Source organism: Leucoraja erinacea, chromosome 8 (genome assembly GCF_028641065.1).
Source record: "Leucoraja erinacea ecotype New England chromosome 8, Leri_hhj_1, whole genome shotgun sequence".
In the NCBI taxonomy this organism is placed as follows: Eukaryota; Metazoa; Chordata; class Chondrichthyes; order Rajiformes; family Rajidae; genus Leucoraja; species Leucoraja erinaceus.
This window is the reverse complement of record NC_073384.1, coordinates 68609653-68636606: the sequence shown is the minus strand read 5'-3', so window position 1 is coordinate 68636606 and position 26954 is coordinate 68609653. Positions and strand designations below refer to the sequence as shown.

Sequence of the window (26954 nt, the reverse complement as noted above, 5' to 3'; positions counted from 1 at the left end):
CCCCAGGCAGACTTCCGTCAATAATACCGGGGGGGGGGGGGGGGGGGGGGGAGAGGAAACTCCAGGACTGTTTGGAGTCTGTAGACTGGGCAATGTTCAGGGTCCTGAACGAATACGCCACAGTTGCTGCAGACTTCATAAAGAAATGCGTGGAGGACTGCATTGCAACAAAAACCTTCCAAGTGTTTCCTAACCAGAAACCTTGGATGAACCATGAGATCCGCATTCTTCCGAAGACCAGACCCCGGGCATTCAGATCTGGAGATAAAGAGGTCTACAAGAAGTCCAGATACGACCTTAGTAAGGCCATCCAAAAGGCCAAAAGGGACTTCTGCTCCAAGCTGGAGGATGAGATGGATGTTCGGCAACTGTGGCGGGGCTTGAATGCCATCACCGTTTTGATCGATGCGTTTTACACACGCTTTGATGCCTTCCCGAGCCCCCGTTCGCTGTGATGGCATTTCAGTCACAGTCACAGAGGCCGACGTCAGGAAATCCTTCAGGGGGGTGAACCCTCGAAAAGCACCTGGTCCTGATGGTATACCCGGTCATGTTCTAAAAACCTGTGTGGACCAACTGGCTGCAGTTTTTACGGACATTTTCAACCTGTCACTTCTGAGGTCTGAGGTTAAAAGACCTGCTTTACAAGTGCATCAATAATACCGGTGCCCAAGAAGAGTAAGGTGACGTGCCTCAATGACTATCGACCAGTGGCACTAACGCTGATGGTGATAAAGTGCTTTGAGAGGTTGATCATGGCGCAAATCAACTCATTACACGACAAAAACCTGGACCCACTGCAGTTCGCTTACCGCCACAACAGATCAAAGGTGGATGCGATCTCACTGGCTCTCCACTCCTCTCTGGACCACTTGGACAACAGAAACTCATATGTCAGGCTGTTATTCATTGAGTGCAGCTCGGCATTTAATACCATCATCCCCACCAAGTTGGTTACCAAGCCCTCAGAACTGGATCTCTGCGCATCCCTCTGCAATTGGTGGATCCTCAACTTCTTCATTCACAGACCACAGTCTGTCCGTATTGGTGGAAATGTGTCAGCCTCGATAACAATCAGCACGGGAGCACCTCAAGGCTGCATGCTCAGCCCCCTGCTGTACTCACTCTATACTCATGACTGCGTAGCTGGACATAGTGTGAATTCCATCATCAAGTTCGCCGATGACACCGCTGTTGTGGGACCTATCACTGATGGTGATGAGTCAGAGTATAGAAGTAGGATCGACCGATTGGCCAAATGGTGCCAGCACAATAACCTGGCTCTCAACACCAGCAAAACCAAGGAACTGATTGTGGACTTTGGAAGGGGTAGGATGGGGACACACAGTCCCGTTTATATCAATGGGTTGATGATGGAAAGGGTCAAGAGCTTCAAATTCCTGGGAGTGCATATTTCCGAAGATCTCTCCTGGTCCCAGAACTCTGATGCAACTATAAAGAAAGCACATCAGCGCCCCTACATCCTGAGAAGATTACGGAGAGTCGGTATGTCAAGGAGGACTCTCTCTAACTTCTACAGGTGCACAGTAGAGAGCATGCTGACCGACTGCATCAAGTCAAGTCAAGTCACCTTTATTTGTCATGTACACATACAAGATGTGCAGTGAAATGAAAGTGGCAATGCCTGCGGATTGTGCAAAAACTACAGAACAGAATAGAACAGAATCATACTTACATGTTAGAAAATATTTTTTTTATAAAAGACACAACACAACAGTAAATTAGTACAGTAAATTAGTCCCTGCTGAAATAAGAGTTTACAGTCCTGAATGCCTGTGGGAAGAAACTCTCTGTCTCATCCTCTCTGTTTTCACAGTGAGGGAGCGGAGGCATTTGCCTGACCCGAGCAGCTGGGAAAGTCCGTTGCTGTGGTGGTAGGGGTCCCCCATAATGTTGCTGGCTCTGGATCTGCGCCTCCTGGTATATAGGTCCTGCAGGGGGATGAGTGTAGTTCCCATAGTGCATTCGGCCGAACACACAACTTTCTGCAGAGCCTTCCTGTCCTGGGCAGAGCTGTTCCCAAATCAGATTGTGATGTTGCCGGACAAGATGCTTTCTACAGCCCCAGAGTAGAAGCACTGAAGGATCCTCAGAGAGACTCTGTATTTCCTCAGCTGACTGATGGTAAAGGCGAGTTTGCGTCACATTCCTAGTGGGGTGCCTCAGGGATCTGTGTTGGGTCCACTGTTGTTATACATCAAGTATCTGGATGATGGTGTTGTAGGTATGCAGGTGATACTAAGATAGGTGGTGTTGTGGATAATGAAGTAGATTTTCAAAGTCTACAGAGAGATTTAGGCCATTAGGAAGAGTGGGCTGAAAGATGACAGATGGAGTTTAATGCTGATAAGTGTGAGGTGCTACATCTTGGCAGGACAAATCAAAATAGGCTAAATGGTAAAGAAAGCATTTGGTGTGCTGGTCTTTTTAAATCAGAGCATTGAGTAAAGAAGTTGGGATGTAATGTTAAAATTGTACAAGGCATTGGTGAGGCCAATTCTGGAATATGGTGTACAATTCTGGTCGCCAAATTATAGGAAAGATGTCAACAAAATAAAGAGAGTACAGAGGAGATTTACTTGAATGTTGCCTGGGTTTCAGCAACTAAGTTACAGAGAAAGGTTGAACAAGATAGGTCTTTATTCTTTGGAGTGCAGAAGGTTAAGGTAGGACTTTAAAATGATGAGAGGGATAGACAGAGTTGACGTGGATAAGCTTTTTCCATTGAGAGTAGGGAAGATTCAAACAAGAGGACATGATTTGAGAATTAAGAGACAGAAGTTTAGGGGCAACATGAGGGGGAACTTCTTTACTCAGAGAGTGGTAGCTGTGTGGAATGAGCTTCCAGTGGAAGTGGTGGAGGTAGGTTCTTTTTTATCATTTCCGGTGGCGGCATGCTCTGCTAGCAGTCGCATATTTTCTAGCTCCGCTGCAAAAAAATCGCGATTTTCGCGTTAAAATCGGGTCTGGAGGTCGGGACCGATTTTAAAGACTTATCGGAGTCTCATGTCGCGATGCTGATGACGTCATCAGTAAGCGCCGTGAATTTAACGGAGGGAAAATCATTTAAAATGAAAAACACATCTCCAGGTCAGAGCCCACAGAGGAAAGTGACAAAACAACTGCTGAAGACTCAGGAACATCAAGAAACTGCAAAACTGACCTCTGGAGTGGATTCTGGAATGGCTACACGATCTAAGACTGAGTTGACCACAAAAGAGAAAACCGAAATGGAGGAATTAAAGAACTCGGTAAGAGATTTGAAAAATGATTTGAAAGCTGGAAACTTAAATTTGATTGCTGGTAATGAAAAAATACTTGCGGGCATTGGTGCTATGCAAAAAAAAAGTTGATGATGTGCAAGAAGAACTAACGGGGAAAATTAATAAGGTGGCAGAAGAGACCACAAAGATGTTTGAGGCTGTGCATGAAACTATTTCCGCAAATGCAACTGCAGTGAAAGATTTGGAAGCTGTTGTGGAAGAGATGACCGGAGATATGCAGGCGATGAAGTTAGAATTAGACAGCCTCAAGAGCCAATTTACAAAAATATCTGATAAATGTGTTGACCTAGAAGCTCGCTCAAGACGTCAAAATATACGAATACGTGGAGTGAAAGAGGGAGCTGAGGGGGACAATGCTTGTGAGTTCACTGCCAATCTAATCAAACATGTACTCAATCTACCTGAGGCACCTGTAATTGAAGTAGCACATCGACTACCCAGATTTAAATCAAGATTTCAAGGAGAACAAGCCTACCCACGACAGATCATAGTCAAACTTCGGGATATCCCAACAGTGGAAGCGCTGATGAAAAAAATGAAACACGGAGAGAAGATGATGTATAGAAATGATTCTATTAAACTCCTACGGGACTACCCTTACGAGATTGTGCAAAAGAGAAGAAAGTTCTCACAGACCAGAGAAGCTCTTTACGGTGTCAAGGGCGTCATATGTGGAGTGTTTTATCCGGCCAGGATGCGTATTACTTTCATGGGAATCTCAAAAACATTCACTAACCCGGTAGAATCCCTTAAATACGCTCAAGAAATCGTGGCCAAGGCAGCAACAAAAGAAGATTGATCACCAAGACGTCATGAACAAATTAATTTGCTTATTCCCCCAACGAGAATATTAGAAGAAAAGTGAAAAAAGTGAATAACACCAATCTTTAAAAATTATTATACGCAACAGATTTTCCACGAGACGTGTCTAGACATTATAATCTTCCCTTGAACATTGTGGAATCTAACTCAAGGACACTCTGTGCTCAAACGAGGAAAGACTGATAACATGAGAGTGACGATCTGCTGAGCTGAGAGAGAGCGAAAAACATCACATGGCTTACATAGTTTTACAAAGTATAGAGAATTAATAATAATTAATAATTAACAATACTAATATAGAAACAGCAATTGAAACTGATAAAAATGTGTTATAACGCAGACAACACGGTAATTACATATGTTCCGCAGCTCGAGTGGGGAGGGGAGGAGACTCAGGCACCTGGCACAATTCCAGGAGCCTGACTCTGGTTAACCCTTTCAGCGAACAGCTCACTTTTAACAATACTAAAACCAATTATAAATAGTTAAGAGATAAAGAGTGAGGAATATATGTAACTGAATACATGATTAGATTTGATAAGTCGGAATGAAACACTATATATATATATATACTGCAATTGGGTGAAATAGAACTGATTTGGAAACGGTACCGACCCCCTAGGTTTTGGGTAATAAAGGCAGCGGGGCTAACCTCATAACATCTACGCCGGAAGCGATATCGATGTCGTATCCCACAGACGAGTGGGCCACTCACTACGGTGTCGGAAACTCAGACACCGTACATTTATTTGATATACTTTTTTTTTATCACAATATGTCACATTTATGTGTTTTTTTTTCAAGGACAATCGCAGAGGGGAACTACCAAGGAAGTCTATAATATAAATGCCCCCAAAATAACCAGAGTCCTGAGGTATGGATGCACCATAATAAATAAGGTCATTAAAATTGGTAAAAATGTATGACGACAATCAAAGGAAAATGGGAGGAATCACACTATGTAGTTGGAATATAAGGGGTATTAATGAACCTATTAAAAGGGGCAAGATACTAGCTCAGTTGAAATCATACAACACGGACATTTCGTTTCTACAGGAAACGCATCTTAAACATCAAGATCAGACGAGACTGAGGGCGAACTGGATAGGCCAAACATTTCACTCTTCATTCACTTCCAAATCCAGAGGTACTGCAATTATTATTCGTAAAGGAATTCCATTTAAATCAAAGAATACTATTTCAGATAAGGAAGGGAGATACCTTATAGTAGCAGGAGAGATCAATAATACGCCAATTACGCTGGTAAACATATATGCGCCCAATTTTGATAACCCTCAATTTTTTAATAAAATTCTGAATATAATTGCAGAATTTAATTATCAAAATGTTATAATTGGAGGAGACTTTAACTGCGTTTTAGACCCTTATTTAGATAAATCCATGCAAAAACAAAAAGGTAATATGAAATCTAAAACCAGTGAACTCTTACATACATATATGGAAAACACAAATATAGCAGATGTGTGGAGGATTGCAAACCCGACGGGAAGGGATTATTCGTTTTATTCAACGGTGCATAAAACATACTCACGGATAGACTATTTTCTTGTGGATACAAAATTAATTCCGCATACTATGAACCCTAAATACCACATTAATGCGATTTCAGACCACTCTCCGTTAACTTTTGTTTTAAAATTAGAAGGAATGTCTATGAATAAATCGTTCTGGAGGTTTAATTCACAAATTTTAAAAGACCCACAAGGGAGTATATATCTAAAAAAACAGATGGACCTATTTTTTGAGATAAATGATACACCAGATATATCCCCCACGCTATTATGGGAATCCTTCAAAGCATTTATTAGAGGAGTCATTATTTCATTTCAAGCTTATCAAAATAAAAAGAATAAGAATGAACAAAGACATTTAGAAGAACAAATAAAACAATTAGATACAGATAATGCTAAAGATCCAACTATGGATAAACATAATAAAATCCTACTATTGAAATTCAAGCTAAATAAATTATTGTCAGAGAAAGTTATAACACTATTTCAAGTTACAAAACAAGAACACTTCGAATTCGGGGACAAACCCCACAAACTTCTAGCACGCCAATTGAAAAAACGGGAAAAAGAGAATGCAATACTAAAGATTAAATCAGATAGAGGGGAATTATTAACATTACCCAAGGATATCAATAAAAGATTTGCTCAATTTTACCAGAATCTATACACATCTAAAACGTCAATAGATAATAATAAAGTTTCAGAATTTCTGGAAAATTGTAACCTCCCACAATTAGAATTGAGGGAACAAGAGGAACTGGGAGCACAAATTACTTCTAAGGAGATAGAAGACACAATAAAAACACTAAAGAATGGAAAAACACCAGGACCAGACGGATTCAGTAATGAATTTTATAAAGCCTTTTACGACATAGTTACCCCACGATTACAGAAAATGTATACATATGCTTTTAAAGAGCAAAGCTTACCCGAAACATTAGCAGAATCAACGATCACATTAATACTTAAAAAAGATAAAAATATAGAAGAACCAGGTTCATATAGAGCTATTGCTTTGTTAAATACGGATCAAAAAATAATAGCGAAAACACTAGCCAGTAGACTAAGCAGGTACGTTAGTAGACTAATAAATGGAGATCAAACAGGATTTATACCTAAGAGACATTCATTCAATAATTTGAGACGTTTGCTTAACATAATGCACTCACATAAATCTCACGACCAAGAGTTATCTATCATCTCACTGGACGCAGAAAAAGCGTTTGATCAAGTAGAATGGGATTATATGATTAAAGTATTGCAAAAATTCCAATTGGGAGAGAACTTCATCGCATGGATAAAACTATTATATAACAAACCTACGGCTAGAATATTAACTAATAATATATTATCCTCGAAATTTGAACTATCAAGGGGCAATAGACAAGGATGTTCATTATCACCGCTGTTATTTGCTTTGGTAATTGAACCCCTTGCTGAAAAAATAAGAACACACCCGGATATTTATGGTTATAATACAAAATATTCAAATAATAAAATATCCCTATATGCCGATGATGTACTACTGTACATCACAAAACCACAAATTAGTATACCAAACATATTAAATTTAATTGAGGACTTTGGATCCTTCTCAGGATATAGAATAAATTGGAACAAAAGTGAAATTATGTCGATAAAACCAAAAGACTCAACACATCTCCGGAAATTTCCCTTTAAAATAGCTACAGAAAAATTCAAATATTTGGGAATTGAAATTACTAGAAATTACCAGGATATGTTTAAAGCCAATTATAATCCCTTACTCAAGAAATTAAATAATTTGATTAAATTCTGGAAAACACTTCCGATGTCCTTAATAGGCAGAATAAATGCTATAAAAATGATTTTCTTACCACAAATCCTATACCTATTTCAATCAATACCTATATATCTCCCAAAAAAGTTTTTCAAAAAATTGGACTCAGACATTACAAATTTTATATGGGATTATAAATCCCATAGAATACAAATAGCTCACCTTAATAAACGAAAAGAGTTGGGGGGTCTAGCGCTCCCTAATTTTATGTATTATAATTGGGCAGTAAATATTAAAAATATGATTCACCTGCTGGACAATTCTGCCCAGCAGGCGGACTGGATGGTAATGGAAAAAGGGGACTGCTCCCCGAGTAATATAGGAGCGACTATCCTCTCACCAATAAATTTGAATAATAAAAATTATAATAAAAATCCAATTATACATAACACAATTAGAACATGGAAACAAATAAAACAGAATTTAAAATTAAGAAACCTATCTCTTTTAATACCAATAGTCAATAATCCATCGTTTAAACCATCAATCATAGACAAATCATTTATACAATGGGAAAGAATGGGAATCAAAACGCTCGAAGATCTGTATGAATTGGGAAAATTACTATCATTTCAACAACTACAACTGAAATATAATTTGAAAAATAACCAATATTTTAAATATCTTCAAATTCGTGATTATCTGAAAAAACACACAAAAGACTATCATAATATGCCTTCCGACTTATTGGATGAAGCAATGAAGACAAAGGCGGAATCAGCTAATCTAATATCGTACCTATATAATATCATTTTAAACATAGAAATACCCACAACAGATGGAATTAGAAGAGATTGGGAACAAGAATTAGCTATAAAAATTTCAAAAGAGAGCTGGGATAATCATTTACTACAGGTGCATAAATGTTCGATCAACGTACGACATACGCTCATCCAATTCAAAACATTACATAGATTATATTATTCAAAAACTAAATTAAATAAAATCTTCCCTAATGTTTCACCAATCTGTGATAAATGCCTGTGTCAAGAAGCTACCATAGCGCACTCTTTTGTTTTTTGTACAAAAATCCAAAAATTCTGGTATGAAATATTTGATATTTTTTCAAAATTAATCAAAATAAAACTGGTACCAAAACCAGAATGGATTATTTTTGGAATATCGGAAGGTAACCCTGAACTAAACGTGTTTCAGAAGAATTTATTTAATTACGGGCTAATAATGGGAAAAAAGCTTATACTTAAATTCTGGAAAAATGCGCCCACACCAACAATAAAAAATGTGGATATCAAATATGTTTGAAACATTACATCTGGAAGAGATGAGATTCCTCTTAGCAGGTAAAGCAGACCAATTCCAAAAGACGTGGTCTATGTTTCTGGACCTATTACAAGTATGAGGTGCAATAGTAATTTTAAAAAAAAAAATAAATAAATAAATGGTATCAGGACCTGGTAACGGGAGGTAAAACAACAAAAACAGACTTGGTTGGTAGTCCCCTTTCTGCGGAGTTTAATGTTATAATAGAGCGATTGTTCCTATTTTCTTTCTCTTTCTTTTCTCGGGTCTACTTTCTCACTTTACTTCCTTCTCTAACTTCTTTTCTAAGGGGCTTTCTTTTCCCAACACTCTTGCACTTCACGACTCTTGCGCACTTTCTTTACTTTCTTTACTTCTATCTTTTTCTTAAAGCTCAAAAAAAAATGAAGCGGTACAAAAAATGTATTAAGATATATGTGTTGTGTAGTATTGTAATTTACCGTACTTCTAATAAAAAAAAAAAAAAAAAAAAATAAAAAATCATTTAAAAATAAATTGGATAAGTATATGGACGGGAAAGGAATGGAGGGTTATGGTCTGAGTGCAGGTAGATGGGACTAGGTGAGAGTAAGTGTTTGGCACGGACTAGAAGGGCCGAGATGGCTTGTTTCCGTGCTGTAATTGTTATAAATGGTTATATGGTTATATGGCGCTGCCTTGCCTTACCTTGCCTTGGCTTGGTTCGGCAACTTGAATGTCCAGGAGCGGAAAAGACTGCAAAAAGTGGTAAACACTGCCCAGTCCATCATTGGCTCTGACCTCCCTACCATCGAGGAGATCTACATACTCACTGCCTTAAAAAGGCTGCCAACATCTTCAAGGACCCACACCATCCTGGCCACACACTCATCACCCCACTACCTTCAGGTAGAAGGTACGGGAGCTTGAAATCTGCAAAACCCAGGTTTAGGAACAGCTTCTTCCCCACAGCCATCAGGCTATTAAACACAACTTCAAACAAACTCTGAACTATAACAGCCTATTGCACTTTATCTGATATTTATGTGTGTATATATATATTCTATGGTATATGGACTTACTGATATGTTCTGTATTGATGCCTACAATATTCTGTTGTGCTGCAGCAAGCAAGAATTTCATTGTCCTATCTGGGACACATGACAATAAAACTCTCTTGACTTGACTTGACTTGAAAAGGGGAGAGAGAAGAAGATGAGGGAATGTGAAGGGGAGGGAGAGAGAGAGGGAGAGAGAGGGGGATGGAGATGGTTGAGACGAAGGGGAGGAGAGAGAGCGGGAGCCTAGGGGATGGAAGGAGAGGGGGAGAGTGGGGGGGGAGGAGACAGAGAGACAGGTGGGAGAGAAAAAGGGGAGAGGAGGAGGAGAGAGGGGGGGGAGAAAACGCGGTAAGGGAGGAGAGGGAGATTTAAAGAGAAGGGGAAGTGAGAAGAGAGTGGGGAGGAGAAGAGAAGATAATTGAAGATAAGTGCAGAGCAGAGAACAGAACAAAAGAGAAAAGAGGAGAAGAGAAGGGAAGGGAAGAGAAATGAAGAGAAGAGAAGAAAATAAAAGAGAATAGAAGAGAAGAGAAGAAGAGAAGAGAAGGGAATAGAGGAGAAGAGATGAGATGAGATGAGAAGAGGCGGTGGGGAGGGACAGAGGTGGAAGGGGGAGGAGAGGTGGAAGGGGAGAGGGAGGGAGAGAGGGAGAGAGAGAGGCTGAGATTTGAAGGGGAAGTGAGAAGGGAGAGGAGCAAGAGAAAAGGGTATGAACAGAGAAGGAGTAGAGAGAAAAGGAAATAATGAAGAGGGGATGGGGAGAAAGGGAAGGGGAAAGGAGAATGAAAGAATGAAAGAAGGAGAATTAAAAAATGGACAGAAAAAGAGAGGGGGGGAGGGAGAAATAAATGAAAGGGGGCATGAGAAGAGACGGAACGGGTGAAGGAGAGGCGTGAGGGGAGAGAGAGAAGGGGAGGGAAGAGAAAGGGAAAGTGTGAGAAGAGGAGAGAGACAACCAGAGGAAGAAAGTGCGAAGTGACTGCGAAGGAAAGTGGGAAGAGGGATCGGAAAAAAGAGTAACAATAGACAATAGGTTCAGGAGTAGGCCATTTGGCCCTTCGAGCCAGCACCGCCATTCAATGTGATCATGGCTGATTATCCCCAATCAGTACCTCGTTCCTGCCTTCTCCCCATATCCCCTGTCTCTGCTATTTTTAAGAGCCCTATCTAGCTCTCTCTTGAAAGCATCCAGAGAACCGGCCTCCACTGCCCTCTGAGGCAGAGAATTCCACAGACTCACCACTCTCTGTGAGAAAAAGTGTTTCCTCGTCTCCGTTCTAAATGGCTTACCCCTTATTCTTAAATGATGGCCCCTGGTTCTGGACTCCCTCAACATCGGGAACATGTTTCCTGCCTCTGGCGTGTCCAAGCCCTTAACAATCTTATATGTTTCAATGAGATCCCTCTCATCCATCTAAACTCCAGAGTGTACAAGCCCAGCTGCTCCATTCTCTCAGCATATGACAGTCCCGCCATCCCGGGAATTAACCTTGTGAACCTACGCTGCACTCCCCCAATAGCACGAATGTCCTTCCTCAAATTTGGAGACCAAAACTGCACACAGTACTCCAGGTGTGGTCTCACTAGGGCGCTGTACAACTGCAGAAGGACCTCTTTGCAGGTCTGGAGGTGGGTGGGCGGCGAGACTCACGTTGCAGCGGCCTCTGCAGTCCGTCTGTCATTTTTTAAAATTTTTTTGTTGCGTTTGAATGTTTGAATGTAGTTTAAAGTGCTTTTTTTTAACTGGGTATGTGTGTGGGGGGCGGGGGTTGGGGGAAACTTTTAAAATCTTTCCCCTGCACGGAGAACCTGACCTTTTCCCTGTTGGGCTTCCGTTGTCGTTGGGGCCGAGCACCGTGGAGCGGCCTCCAACCGGAACGACCTGGGGCTCCAGTCGCGGAGCTGCGGACTAACTTACCATCGTGGAGCTGGCCAAGTTCGGAGCGGGAGGAGCTGTGGTGGCGATTCGAGCTGTGGAGATTTGAAGGCTCCAACCGCAGGTCTGGTGGACAGTAACATCGGGAGCCCGCCGGTCCCTGCTGGGAGACTGCTTTTCGGGGCTTCTGCAACGGCGACTTCTCCCGCCCGAGTTGCGGGGTTGAAAATTACCTGGAGCGTGGCCTTGCATCACCCGGCGCGGCTTTAATGGCCGCGGGACACTTACCATCGCCCGCTGGGGGCTTTGATTCTGACACCGGGATGACACATTACTATATCTCTCCGATCCAGAAGCCTCTGTTCTTCCCTTGTTAGATTTTATTAAATCATTTGGCAAGCTTTCTGGATACACAGTCAACTGGAGTAAGAGCGAGTTCATGCCTTTATCAGACAATATAGATTCAGATTTTCTTGAGGCTCTACCATTTAAGATAGTATATGACAATTTTACATATCTAGGACTCAAAATACCCCTAAACCACTTAAACTTATATTCAAACTCAACTATGCTGATATGATTACAAAGTTAAAACTGAACATAGAGAAATGGAGGATTTTACCCTTGTCTATAGTGGGGCGTATTAACGCTATCAAGATGGTGCATCTTCCTAGATTCATATATTTATTCCAAAATCTTCCAATTTTTCTTATTTCATCATTTAAAAAAAAATTGGACTCCATTATCCTTCCATTCATTTGGGGCTATAAAGCCCACCGTATATCAAAGGCACATCTTCAAAAGCCAAAAAATGAGGGAGGCATGGGCTTTCCTATATTTAGGCACTACTATTGGGCACCCTATGCTAGAGCTCTGATTTACTGGCAATGGGGATTCCCAGATGAACCTTTGGATAATAATAATAATAGGGGAGAGATACATTTTTTTGCCTTCCATCACAGCGAGGTGGAGATGCGCTGTGATGGATGTCTGTGTAAATTGTGTTGTGTCTTGGGTCTTTTTTTTCTTGTATGTATGACTGCAGAAACAACATTTCACTTGAGCCTCTATGAGGTTCAAGTGACAAATAAATTGTATTGTATTGTATTGTATTGTATTGTGTGAGAAAAGGGTTAATAGGGATGGTTGATTTATACTAGAACTCTGAAAAATATAACTTAGAAAGAAATAAGGTGTCAGCAGAAGCCAGACTGCTGGTAGAATAAAGTAACAATATACAGAACAGAGAGAAATTCTAGATAAAAAGTAGCAAACAGATAGAAACTTCAGCAGAAGCCTTGGGAGTCTTTGACGTCAGGAGATGGTCCGAGACATTCCTGGACATTCTCGTGGGAATGTGGGCTTTATGTTATGATTGGACGAAACTCGATGGGGAGACATGAGGTGGTGACCATAGTGAAGAAAGGTATAAAGATAGAAAGCATCTCCATCTTCTTTGTGCATCTAGGGGACATTGCGTTTCTGCAAAAATGAAAGAATCCCCACATTTGTAAGTTTTGAATCTCACAACTGTAGAACCCTTCATTTAAACATTGAAAACACAGAAAATTCTATTCGAATTTTAAATCAGATAAGAAGTTTCAGTACATTGTCAAATGTCTCTATTTACACCCCCATATGTCACAACCACTCCTTTTTGCCATCACAGACGGATGGGGTGTTTGCTGTCTGGAGGGACAAGGGCCTTGCGACCCTCAGAGATCTATATATTGACAAAAAGTTTGCTTCGTTTAATCAGCTGAAATCAAAATTTAACCTTTCCAACTCTCATTTTTTTCGCTATCTCCAAATTAGGCACTACGTTAAAGATCAAATTGCAAATTTTCAAACCATGCCTGACAGTTGCCCACTCTATGAGCTCCTGCAGCTTCCTCCAGACTCCAAACATCTAATATCTCGCTTTGTGAGTCTATTCACCACCTCTGTATCCACTACCCATCTGAAAGAAGCCTGGTCTACTGAGCTGAATTTCGAGGTGTCTGACGACACTTGGAATGAAGGTCTGACCAGAATCCAAACTTGTTCGATCAATGTCAGGTATAAACTGATTCAGTTTAAAGTCATCCACAGACTCCATTACTCAAAGACCAAATTACATCGAATCTACCCTGCTATTTCTCCATTATGTGACAGATGCAAAAGTGCAGATGGTTCTTTAACACATATTTTCTGGCTCTGTCCTCATATACAAAGATACTGGTCTAAAATATTTAAGTGGTTTTCTGGGGTCTATGGAAAAGATATTCTCCCTGATCCAGAACTGGCACTTTTTGGATGCTCAGAGACTGCTTTGTACTTCACGTCTGAAGAACAACAAGCACTGATGCTTGGTATGGTGGCAGCCAAGAAAATGATCCTAACAGACTGGAAATCATCTACACCCCCCTGCTTCGAAAAATGGCTCAATGAAATGATAATAATCATACAGATGGAAAGGATACGCTTCTACAACTCCAAGGTACCAAACAACTTTTTAAGTGTTTGGGGACCATTTATCAACCATCTCAAAGTCCAATAATTTCATAATTTCATATTATCTGCAGTGATGTAGTCCTGTGACCTTTACTTCTGCTTTTGCAATGCATGACTGTGTAGCACCATGTGGATTGTACCAATACTGTTATGTCTGGCGGCTTTGTTTTATTATTATTATTTTTTTTAAATTATAATTTTTTTTTTTCCTTCCTTTTTTTTCCTGTTGTCTTTTTCAGTTTTTATTATTTTTTTTTGTTTGTTTTGTTCTGTTTTGTTAAAAAATTGTATAAAATAATAAAAAATATTAAAACACATCACATCATTGGCCGGTGGAGACGTGAGGGTGGGGGTCATTTTCACACACAAGCCATTATCTGACTTTTCGGCAGTGCGGTCATTCAGGTCGTTGGCGTTTCAGCTACGTTTCCATTCGGTTATTTGGCTTTTCAGCTACGTTTCCATTCGGCTATTTGTCTTCAACTTTGCTTCAGATTATCTTCAGATATATTTTGATGCCACGTCCATACACTATTTCTATGCTGCACTGTTCGATACCAAACACTAAAATACAGATTGTCATCACTAATATGTTCTGTGAACAGCCATTTCCTCAATTAGATTAGATTAGATTAGATTAGATTAGATTCGTTTATTGTCATTCAGACCTTTCGGTCTGAACGAAATTCTGTTTCCCTGCAGTCATACATATAATTTAAGAAAATGACAAAACACATAGTCAACACAAATTTAACATCCACCACAGTGAGTTCACCAAACACCTCCTCACTGTGGTGGAAGGCAAAATCTTAAAGTCTCTGGCTCTTCCCTCTTTGTTCTCCCTCTGCGCCGAGGCGACGGTTCAATGTCAGAGACAGCCCGCCATTGGTTTCTGATATATTGAAAAGCTCATGAAATTCTCACCCTGTTCATCCTCCACGAGCAGCAAATTAGTCCAAGCGCAACGGCCAGTTTAATCACCAAGTAGCCCAGAACTGTGATGATCCTAATGTCTGTGAAGGACGAAATGTCTAATGATCCTGTGAAGGACAAAATTGACATTTTAATTTCCTTTCTCCACCGTGTTTCATAATTAAATACTCCTGTCTGTGGCATGACAACATTCTGAATTAGACACTGGGACACAGTGAGAAATATTTGTGCCACGTCTAAGTCCAGGGTACCTTTTATTTCGTGTCCATAACATCTGAGTACTTCTGTTTGATATTTTCTGCTTCAATACTTTTCGAACAATGTGAATAGGTTTTGGCTCTGAATATACACAAAATAGGTTGATTCAATATCTAAACTGATGTCAACCAGGTGTCTACACAAGAGGGCGTGGTACAGATTCACAGCTGAGACTCTGCAGGATCTGAATTCTTACTCTGGGCCGTATTGCCTGAGGAGCTAATAGGGTCATAGAGTGATGCAGTGTGGAAACAAATCTTTCAGTACCAACTTACATGTCCCAGTTACACTAGTCCCACCTCCCCCAAGCTTGGTCCATATCCCTACAAACCTGTTCTATCCATTACCCAATGAGGTGTGAGAGGCATGGCTGATTCACTTGGGTTTATTTAAAGAAATGTCCATTTTACAAAGGCGCAATCTTGCTTCAATGTTACCCTCATGTGTAGGTTTGAAAGATCTGTGTTTCTGTTACATGTAAACACAAAATACTTCATATTTGTTGCTTTATTCACTGATATAACATTATGCCATCAATTGGCAGGCTCCAGTGAAGTTACACTTTGATCTGTAGCATTGGGCATTGATGGAAATATTGGAGACTTTGAGAGAAATTGTTTTATTTAGGATTATACAGGAAAAAGGGGTGGAAGTTTGCAACCTTCACGTGGTCCGCCCTGTTTCAACTAATGCAATCAACTCGACGTGTCCAAACGGAAGATCAAATAGAACAAGCTGCCCAACAACTTTAGGCTGTGCACGCCACACGCAAGAAGAAGAAGATACAGGAAAAAGTATAATTATTACACCAGCAGTGGTTGAAGGCTGTTATTGGTCCTTGTGAAATCTGCGATTAGAATTTTGTTTGGAAATGCCTCTAATGTCAAGTATTTCACACAGTCAAGGTACAACTATATTCCCCTTTCAAATGTCAGGACATCGAAACTCAATCATGACTCTAAGTATGAAGAACAAACCCTTATCACTTACCACTGGGCTTCTGATACGGGACAAAAAGCCAGGGCAGGTCTTGATCAAACAAAACACATCTCCAGTTCCCTCTGCCTCTCTCAGCTTTCTGAATAACCAGACTCAGTGATTTCTCTTCCACAGTCAGTGTCTTTTCTCCAACACGTTTGCCATCGCCATTGATCCAAACCAGTCTCATTGACCCAGTGACGTTAGACACAGAGCAGGTCAGGGTAACGGTGTCTCCCTCAGTCACTGCATCAGACGGTTCAGCTGTGACTGTGGAAACAAGCAGGTTGTTTACATTTTAAACAATAAGTTCATCAGTAAACTCAGTGGCAACATTCCGACTCCTACCTTTCACTGTGATTAGATCAATGGTGGGAAATATATTTGATTCCAGAAAACAGATGTAAACTCCGGCATCTTGAAACACAACGGGGACAATCCTCACACTGAAATCCTTGCCATCGAAGAGTTTCCCTGAGGTCACCAGTCGATTCCTGAAGTTGGTCCCATTGACATTGATGATGATGGGCTGAGAACGTTCTGCAGATGCTATTACTTTGTGTTGTTGATGGTGATGAGGTGTCCAGGCCCACTGAGCACGGGAATAGCCATCACCATTACTCCCAGAACAAACCAGGTGAAGTTCACTGTGATCGGTGCTGGAGCGGTAAAGTGTGTATCTCTCCTTATATAAATCTGTATCAGAGAGACAGAGGATAACTCCTTTCAGTATTACAGTTACTGTGCCATACACAGATTCTCAACCGTATTCTTATAAACATTTGTGGTGTTTTGTTCAACTGATCAAGTTTCAAATGTAACATCTTTCATGAATGCCGTACTAAACTCATCAGATCTTTATAAAATACAATGTGCTGTACGGCAGTAAGTTACAGTGAAGTTTGGATATTCCACTCTACATTTCAAGATGAGGTTGGCCCCCACACCCGAACTGTCCGGGAAGGGTCAGTGTGGGGAGAGGGGATGGATTGTTGTTCAGTGTTGATGTGTGGGCAGCAAGTGCTGGTGACTACACTTTCTATCTGACACTTTGATGTGAGTCCTGTATCAGTATCTCAGTCTCAGATACTGGAGCATTGATGGCAAGATGAGTCCTGTATCAGTATCTCAGTCTCAGATACTGGAGCATTGATGGCAAGATGAGTCCTGTATCAGTATCTCAGTCTCAGATACTGGAGCATTGATGGCAAGATGAGTCCTGTATCAGTATCTCAGTCTCAGATACTGGAGCATTGATGGCAAGATAAACTGACAAAATACTTTACTGAACAATGGTTGCAGAAATACATCGCCCTCCTGTGCTGTGTGTCTGTCACACAGAGACAAGCAGGCAGCTGCTCCACACAGAGACTTTCTGGAAACTTCTCCCTGATCATTGCAGCATTTTATACTGGAGAGCAGTTGGTCACTGCCACAGTTCTTCACGGAGCACACACATAATATTACAAGAAGCACCATGATACAACTGTCTACTTGATACCCAATGGGAGGTGTACACACTCACCGTTGTTTACAGTAAAATCTCCGTTACTTGTGTGAAGAATGTTTCCGTTTTCCTGCACTTCACACACATACAGCCTCCCATGCACTGCCACAGTACCTCACGGAGCGCACACATATAATATTACAAGAAGCACCGTGAATCAAGTGTCTACTTCTCAATTTTGAGAAGGAGAAGGTCCTCAATCGGAGTGTCAGTGATGCAGTTGAACAAGGGGGACTAATGGCATGAGTATTAAGCTGGCCAAGGTAGCTGATGGATTCAAGCAGGAATGAATGGAGATGCAGAGAGTAATGGGCATAATCCGGAAGACGCAGGATTATGTCATTCCAAAAGGAGAAAGATTCTAAGGGGAGTAGAGGCAACCGTGGGGGAGCCACAGGGATCTGTGTTGGGTCCACTGTTGTTTGTCATGTGCATCAATGATCTGGATGATGGTGTGGTAAATTGGATTAGTAAGTATGCAGATGATACTACGGGCTGAAAAGGTGGGTACGAAGGGAAGCGGGTAATGAATAGAGTTTCAAAGTCTACAGAGAGATTTATGCCAGTTGGAAGAGTGGGTCCCTGAAGATGGCATTATGGAAGTTTAAAGAGCTGATAAGTGTGAGGTGCTACATCTTGGCAGGACAACATCAAAAGATAGGACTGGAGGACATGGTAAAAGGGGGGGAATTGAAGAATGTATTTGGCGAACATGAGGGATCTGGGAATAACTGAAGCACAAATTCCCTGGAAGTGGAATCTCATGTAGATAGGGTGGTAAAGAAAGCTTTTGGTGTGCTGGCCTTTATAAATCAGAGCATTGAGTATAGAAGTTGGGATGTAATGTTAAAATTGTACAAGGCATTGGTGAGGCCAATTTTGGAGTATGGTGTACAATTTTGGTCGCCTAATTATAGGAAGGATGTCAACAAAATAGAGAGAGTAAAGAGGAGATTTACTAGAATGTTGCCTGGGTTTCAGCAACTAAGTTACAGAGAAAGGTTGAACAAGTTAGGGCTTTATTCTTTGGAGCGCAGAAGGTTAAGGGAGGACTTGATAGAGGTTTTTAAAATGATGAGAGGGATAGACAGAGTTGACGTGGAAAAGCTTTTCCCACTGAGAGTAGGGAAGATTCAAACAAGGGGACATGACTTGAGAATTAAGGGACTGAAGTTTACGGGTAACATGAGGGGAAACTTCTTTACTCAGAGAGTGGTAACTGTGTGGAATGAAATATTACAGTGAAGGTGGTGACCTATTGAACTGAGGCAGGTTCGTTTTGGAAAAAAAATTCTGTTTTGTGCTCAAACATTTTTTGCAAAAAATAAAAATGCAGAAATAGTTTATTCATGCTCTGATGGGTTGAAGGGGTACACTGCCAAATCCTTATTCATAACTTCCTGATATTAGGTATACTGGGACTAGGAACTGCTTATATTATATTGTTCGTTTTCCAAACGGACTAGAAGGGCTTTATCAAGACCAGCCTGTTTCCGTCAGGTATTTTTTATATGAACAGTACTTTTTTATATCCTTCCTGTCAAGTTTAGATTCTCAATTTGAGAAGGAGAAGGTTTTTAAATCGGAAGTGTCAGTGATTTGTTTAATAAATTTTGTTTGAAGGTGCAGTTGAACAAAGGGGACTATGAAGGCATGAGAGGGGAGCTGGCCAAGGTAGACTGGAAAGGGATCCTAGCAGGAATGACGGTGGAACAGCAATGGCAGGAATTTCTGGGCATAATCCGGAAGACGCAGGATTATTTCATTCCAAAAAGGAAGAAAGATTCTAAGGGGAGTAGGAGGCAACCGTGGCTGACAAGAGAAGTTAGGGATAGAATAAAACTAAAAGAAAAGATGCATAACACAGCAAAGAGTAGCCAGAAGCCAGAGGATTGGGAAACTTTCATAGGACAACAGAAGGAAACAAAACAGGCAATACGGGCTGAAAAGATGAAGTACGAAGGGAAGCTGGCCAGGAATATAAAGAAGGACAGTAAAAGCTTCTTTAGATATGTTAAGGGAAAAAGAGTAGCAAAGTCAAATGTGGGTCCCTTGAAGGCAGACACGGTGAAATTATTATGGGCAACAAGGGAATAGCAGAAGAGTTGAACAGGTACTTAGGATCTGTCTTCACTAAGGAAGACACAAACAATCTCCCATATGTACTGGAGGACAGAGGATCTAATGGGGTAGAGGAACTGAAATTAATTTGCATTTGGCGACAAATGGTATTGGGTCAGGTAATGGGACTGAAGGATGATAAATCCCCTGGACCTGATGGTCTGCATCCCAGGGTCCTCAGGGAGGTGGCTCTAGAAATAGTGGATGCATTGGTGATCATTTTACAATGTTCAATAGATTCAGGATCAGTTCCTGTGGAGTCAAGGGATATGGGGAGAAGGCAGGCACGGGTAATTGATTGGGGACGATCAGCCATGATCACATTGAATGGCGGCGCTGGCTCGAAGGACCGAATGGCCTCCCCCTGCACCTATTGTCTATGTTTCTATATCCAATGGGAGGTGTTTGCACTCACTGGTGTTTACAGTAAAATCTCCGTTACTTGTGTGAAGAATGTTTCCGTTTTCCCGCACTTCACACACATACAGCTTCCCACCCTCCACTGTAACGTGTTGAACTGTAGCGGCGTTCTCTCGGAAATTGCAGCACAGATGGCCAAAACCGGTCAAGAACAGACTTTTAGTAATATATAGATAGATAGATGGGTGCTCATACTGTTTGAGGAACAGAAGTAGTAGTTTGCAGAATAAAAGGAACACAAGAATCATTAAGAAGAAAAGAAACCCAGCTGATGCCAGGGGACAACATTATTTTTTAAACAGAAAATGCTGGGAACACCTAGAACTCATTGACCTGAAATATTAACTATTTTTCTCTCCCAACAGTTGGTACTGACCTATTGAACTGAAGAGTAGCTGTGGAAAAAAATTCTGTTTTGTGCTCAACATTTTTTGCAATACCAAATGAGGAAAATGCAGAAATAACACCATCTCTTTCTCAATTCATGCTGTGATGAACCATGTTGAAGTGCACTTGGTACACTGCCAAATCCTTATTCATAACTTCCATATATATTACTGTTTACTTGACCCATGGAAACTGCTTATATTTATTACTAAATTGTGGCTCTGTTTTCCAAACTTCAGGCTTGCCCTGTTTGGCTTTATCAAGACCAGTATCATTTACTCTTCAGGGATTTTTTGTCACAATGAACAGTACTTTTCTTGAGTCTGTATCCTTCCTGTCAAAGTTTAGATGGTGAATGTTGGCAGCATGTTAAACTACAGTACATTTATTGAGGGAGGCATCTTTTTAGTTGAATTAATCATAATGTTGATTTCCCCTTTGTTCTGTATTGTGTAGGAAAGAGAGTACAATCCATACGAATCTTCAGTTATATTGTTTTCCAAAGATCAGAACCTTTTGCGTAATCTCCTTACGGATAACAATGTTGTAAATCAGACAGCTACTTTCATGCTTGGAGATACAATGTGTATAAAAGAAACAAGTGATATACATTTGCACTTCATAGTAATTGCCATTGTTGAAACAATCTTAATTAACATTCATGAATACATAAGGACATTTGTTATTCCTTTGTTAAATAATAAAAAAAATTATACTTTGATTAAATAATGACCTATTAGATTTATCATTTGAATCAGCATAATAGTTGTAACTGTTATTATTCGTCAGCTTTTAATTAAAGCTTTGCACTGCACATGGGGAAAGAATATTACCTGGTCTGTGACATGACACATTATTGTGGAATAACCATCACCACGAGGATCAGACCCATCTGCATTCTTTGAAACGATTAAGTTTGGTCAATAAATTCAGCATTACCAGTACATCCTGAATACATATTTTTACAGAACTTTCATAAGGATTAGACAAGAGTAGCAAGGCCAGTGCTTATTGGTCATCTCTCACTTTCCTTGAGAAGTGACTCTGAGTTGAGGAAGAATTTAAAGTTCATATTGATTATTCGCTTGCGCAGTTTACACCCCAGCGGTATGAACAATGACCTCTAATTTCAGGCAGTCCCTGCATTCTCCTCCCCTTCCCACTTCTTCCTTTCTTCCTCCCCCCCCCCCCCCCCCATCCTCAACCACTGAAGAAAGGTTTCAACCCTACTTCCTTTGCTCCATAGATGCTGCCTCACCTGCTGAGTCTCCAGCATTTTTGTCCACCTCCTGATTATTATGTTATTTTTCCTTTATTTACTCACTTCCCTCTTTATTTCAATCGGACTAAATCACACGTTCCTCTGTGAATAAGATATGAAAGGATGTTACAAGACCAGTACTTTAACATACTTATAGTACATAAGTATCCAAAATAATCAGTTCTCAGTGTCCCAATAAATCATATATTTTTAAAATAATAATAATAGTAATACTTTATTGTTATTGTAAATACATACAATGAACATTCCGGCACACTGCCTGAGCGGAGCTCCAACGTATCAGATAAATAATAACAAATAACGAATAACAAAATCGGCAAGAAAACGTCGTCGTCACAATATTTCACAGTATAGTGTTGTGGCAGTACAAAATATTGACTATGGGGGCTGTGTGTTCAGTGCAGAGTTCAGAGTGGTGATGGCCTTGGGGTAGAAACTGTTTGTTAATCTTGTGGTGTGTGGTTTGATGGAGCTGTAACACTTTCTTGAGGGCAGAAGGACAAACAAGTGATGTGCGGGACGAGATGAGTGCTTTAGGATGTGTGATGCCTTCCACAGGCAACGATAGCTATAGATATCTTCCAGGACAGGCAGGAGTATGGTGGTGATCTTCTGGGCTGTATTGATGACTCTCTCCTGCGCCTTCTTGTCAGCCGCAGAACTGTTGCCATACCACACCAGGATGCCAAGTGTCAGGACACTCTCTATGGCGCAACAGTAGAATGCCACTAGCAGCTGTTGTGGCAATTTGAGTTCCCTGAGTGATCTTAGGAAGAAAAGCCATTGTTGTGCCTTCTTTACTCTCATGGTTAACCCTATTTCCACAATTTTTTGCAGTGCAAAAATTGGCCATTTTGCTGCTTTTTTAACAGGTAAAGTGCCTGTCTCACTTTCACGAGTTATTCACGATTTCTCCCGAGTTTTCCCCTTGATTCAAACTCGCAGATTGTTCGTAACGAGTCCATGGGAGGTCGTAAGAGTTCGTAGATATATCGTAGCGGCCACTTATGCTAGCCATAGGTACTCGTGGCATCAGGTAAGTCGGGACGTTTTTTCCAAAATGTCCACGAGTAAAAAAAATGGTTGGGATGAAAGAAATTGCAACTTCTTACTCGTAAGGAGGACATCGAAATAGTTGTGGGAATTCGTAGACATACTCGTAGGAGTTCGTGAACATAGTCGTGGAAGGTCGGAGGAGTTCGTAGATTACCATGATCTTGATTTTTTTTTTGGTCCTTTAAACTCGGCAGAGGTTATGAATTAAGTCGTGAAAGTGTGACAGGCCCTTAAGAAAGTACGTGTTTCGTGTGTTACAAGTGTATGCCAGAAGCTGCCTTGTGCTCCAGGAGGATTGAGCCACTCCGTGCATCACGCCCTTTGACCCGATGACCTTGCATGCATCTGTGTCTGTATCTGTGCTGGCCTGATTTAACTTCCCAAGGCCACAGAACTGAATAGGGAGGTTTCACAGCAGTCGGGTCACGACCCATAACCCGTACTGTTGCTACGCTACTCCAAATGGATTACACGCGATGAACTGCAGGTAAGCACTTACCATTGTTTCCAGCGTAGCGGGCCCGTTAAAACCCGCCGAAATTGTCAATTTTTGTGCAGTAAATAATTATGGAAATTGGGATAAGCGTGAGAAACATTTAGCCTACTTCAGAATTCCAAAAGTGAGGAGAAATGGCGGTAGATAGAAGCGAGAGCTGAAGGGCCAACAACAGCCAGAGTGCTTGGCGAACATTGACCGTTTGCTCACTGCATTTCATCAACAGTAAGGCATTATTTGTGTTTTTTCTTGATTCTTTTGGCATCTAAAAAGTTTCAAAGTGATAAATCTGGCTGTAAAATTTTTAAATCGCCCATGGTTCTGAAGTGGGTTTTTACATACAAAAAGAAAACGCCTCTGTAGCAAAATTTACAGCCAGATTTATTACTTCTGAGACTTTTTAGATAGCAAAGGAATCAAGAAAACCCACAAATAATGCCTTACTGTTGATGCAATGCAGTGAGCAAATGTAACAATTCCCAATATTTCCAATAGGGAGGTTTCACGGCAGTCGGGTCACGACCCATGACCTGTACTGTTGCTACGCTACTCCAAATGGATTACACGCGATGAACTGCAGGTAGGCACCTACCATTGTTTCCAGCGTAGCGGGCCCATTAAAACCCGCTGAAATTGTCAATTTTTGCGCTGTAAATAATTATGGAAATCGGGATAAGCGTGTGAGACATTTAGCCTACTTTAGAATTCCAAAAGTGAGGAGAAATGACGGTAGATAGAAGCGAGAGCTGAAGGGACAACAACAGCCAGAGTGTTTAGCAAACATTGGCCGTTTGCTCACTGCATTTCATCAACTATGGCATTATTTGTGTTTTTTCTTGATTCCTTTGGCATCTAAAAAGTTTCAGAAGTGATAAATCTGGCTGTAATTTTTTTTAATCGCCCATGGTTCCCAAGTGGGTTTTTACATACAAAATGAAAACGCATCTGAAGAAAAATTTACAGCCAGATTTATCACTTCTGAGAATTTTTAGATGCCAAAGGAATCAAGAAAAAAACACAAATAATTCCTTACTTGATGAAATGCAGTGAGCAAACGCGATAATTCCCAATAATTTCAAAGTGTTTACCAAGCACTTTAGCTGCTGTTGTCCCTTCAGTTCTCGCTTCTCTATACCTTCATTTCGCTTCACTTTTGGAATTCTGAAGTTGGGTGCATGTCTCTCACACTTACCCCAACGTCCACAATTTTTTTCAGCGCAAAAAAATCAACATTTTGGCGGTTTTTAACAGGTCGGAAAGTACGCGTTTCTAGCATTAATAACATATACCGGAAGTGCCGGATGTCCTCCAGATGGATTGAGCGGCTCTGTGCGTCAAGCCCTATGACCCAGTGACCTTACATACAATTTCTCCCTCCAATGATGTTGCCTGACTTGCTTGGTAGTATTTAATTTGGAAATGACCTGAAGCCACTGTTGGAGAATATTCTTCGAAAGACGATGCGTTGTGTGTCCGGCCACGGCGGCTGCGGTTACTGGGCGCTGGTGGGAGACTGTTGCTGGGTAATGGCGGACGACGGCGGTTGCTAGGCGCTGGCGGCGGTTGCTAAGCGCTGGCCATTACTGGGCGCTGGCGGCGGTTGCTAGGCGCTGGCGGCGGTTGCTAAGCGCTGGCCTTTACTGGGCGCTGGCGGCGGTTGCTAAGCGCTGGCCTTTACTGGGCGCTGGCGGCGGTTGCTAAGCGCTGGTCATTACTGGGCGCTGGCGGCGGTTGCTAAGCGCTGGCCATTACTGGGCGCTGGCGGCGGTTGCTAAGCGCTGGCCATTACTGGGCGCTGGCGGCGGTTGCTAAGCGCTGGTCGACGGCCTTTGCTGGCAATGGCGGACGGTGGCACCGCGATGAGGAGTTGCAATCCGCATGGAGACTCTGCTCTCGTCTCTTCCTGCTTCAAGATTCCTGTGAGCCCGCAGACCAGAATACCCAGGACCTTTCACGGCAGAGAGGAGGCCATGGCCGGACGCCGAATGGCCGGCGTGCAGGTAGAGGCTGAGTGCGGGGGCAGTTCAGGGCGGGACATGGGCGAGGAACGGTCACTATTCTGCAAGCGGCACAATTTTCCCCCATTAAAAAAACCTATTTGCTATCGAGGTTGTTGATCGAAGAGATGTGTATTTGTCCGCTAACGTTTAAAACAACGCGTTGAAATGGCCTAATTCGTAATGCCCTGTTGGGTTTTGGCACGTCAACAGATTTTTATGCACGGTTCTTTAAGTGTTATGTTTTTTTGACAATGGAAATTTCTCCTTTTAGAATTTTGATCCTTATTGAGAGTTTAGTCGGTGTTCAGGTCATGGAATTATATCTATAATGGTGATTTATTCTAACTACTTTTTAATGAAAATGGAGTTAGAATTGTCATGATGTTTTTACGGCAATTTTTGGCATTAACTAGATAACATTTAATGTAAATTTATCTTGGCTTCAAGAAAATAGGTATTGTTTAAGTACAAACATAACTGAATAGGGGAAACAATTACTTATTAAGTAGAAAACAATCTGAGTCCAGGTCATTTTAAGTAACCTGTTATTAATTGACAATGTCAATCGAGCCTAGAAAACATCTGAGAACATAGAAAAGTAAAGCACAGGTACAAGCTCTTCTACCTACAATGTCTGTACCGAACATGTTGTCAGTGTAACTAATCTCATCTGCCTGCATACAATCAATACCCCACCATCTACTGCATATCCATGTACCCTTTCTGAAAGCCTCTTAAATAGCATGATTAAATCTGCCTCCACCACCACCACTGGCAGCATATTCCAGGCATCCATCACATTATGTGGGTAACAAAAATCCACTACATCTCCTTTAAACATTGTCCCATTCACCTTAAAGCTATACCCTCTATTCTTTAACATTTCACTCAGTGATAAATGTTCTATGTCTACCCTATCTATACCCCTCATCATTTTATATACTTCTATCAGGTCTCCACCCAGCCTATGACACACCAGGCTTAATTCGTTTTTTGTCTAACCTCTCCTTATAACTAATACCCTTGAATCCAGGTAGCATTCTGGTAAACTCTTCTGCATCCTCTCCAAAGCTTCCACATCCTTGGAGTGACCAGACTGTACACAATACACCATATATGTAGGCTAAGCAAAGTCCTATGAAGCTGCGTCATGATTTCCTGAATCTAATACTCACTGCCCTGAACAAACAACGCAAGCACAGCATGCACCTTTTTTGACACTCTATCTACTTGCCATAGAGGGAGTGCACAGACGGTTCACCCAGACTGATTCCTGGGATGTCAGGACTGTCTTATGAAGAAAGACTGGATAGACTTGGTTTATACTCTCTAGAATTTAGAAGATTGAGAGGGGGCATCTTATAGAAAC

The 26954-nt window shown here is 41.2% G+C and overlaps 2 protein-coding genes across 2 annotated transcripts in view; one reads left to right on the top strand and one right to left on the bottom strand.

Annotated features, from left to right (window-relative positions):
- Positions 1-14660: 14660 nt before the first annotated feature.
- LOC129699882 (uncharacterized) lies at positions 14661-23188 on the bottom strand. Its single transcript, XM_055640021.1, has 4 exons — positions 23146-23188; positions 16665-17075; positions 16329-16586; positions 14661-15187 (listed from the first exon to the last, which is right to left on the bottom strand). The coding sequence occupies exons 1-4, from the start codon at positions 23186-23188 to the stop codon at positions 15057-15059; spliced, it is 843 nt and encodes a 280-aa protein (XP_055495996.1). The 3' UTR covers positions 14661-15056.
- A 1759-nt stretch (positions 23189-24947) lies between these two features.
- fam161a (FAM161 centrosomal protein A) overlaps positions 24948-26954 on the top strand; it is a 30105-nt gene continuing 28098 nt past the window's right edge. The window contains 1 exon segment of the mRNA XM_055639928.1: positions 24948-25585. Within this exon segment, the coding sequence (XP_055495903.1) occupies positions 25424-25585 (162 nt within the window). The 5' untranslated portion in view covers positions 24948-25423.

What these genes read in the sequence shown, in the direction of transcription:
- LOC129699882 (XM_055640021.1), bottom strand. Translation starts at nt 23,188, where the DNA reads ATGTCTACGAATTCCCACAACTATTTCGATGTCCTCCTTACGA. An exon ending in TTTCGATGTCCTCCTTACGA is followed by an intron (nt 17,076 to 23,145) that starts GTAAGAAGTTGC and finishes AATACGGTTGAG; the next exon opens with AATCTGTGTATGGCACAGTA. An exon ending in TGATCTAATCACAGTGAAAG is followed by an intron (nt 16,587 to 16,664) that starts GTAGGAGTCGGA and finishes TTGTTTCCACAG; the next exon opens with TCACAGCTGAACCGTCTGAT.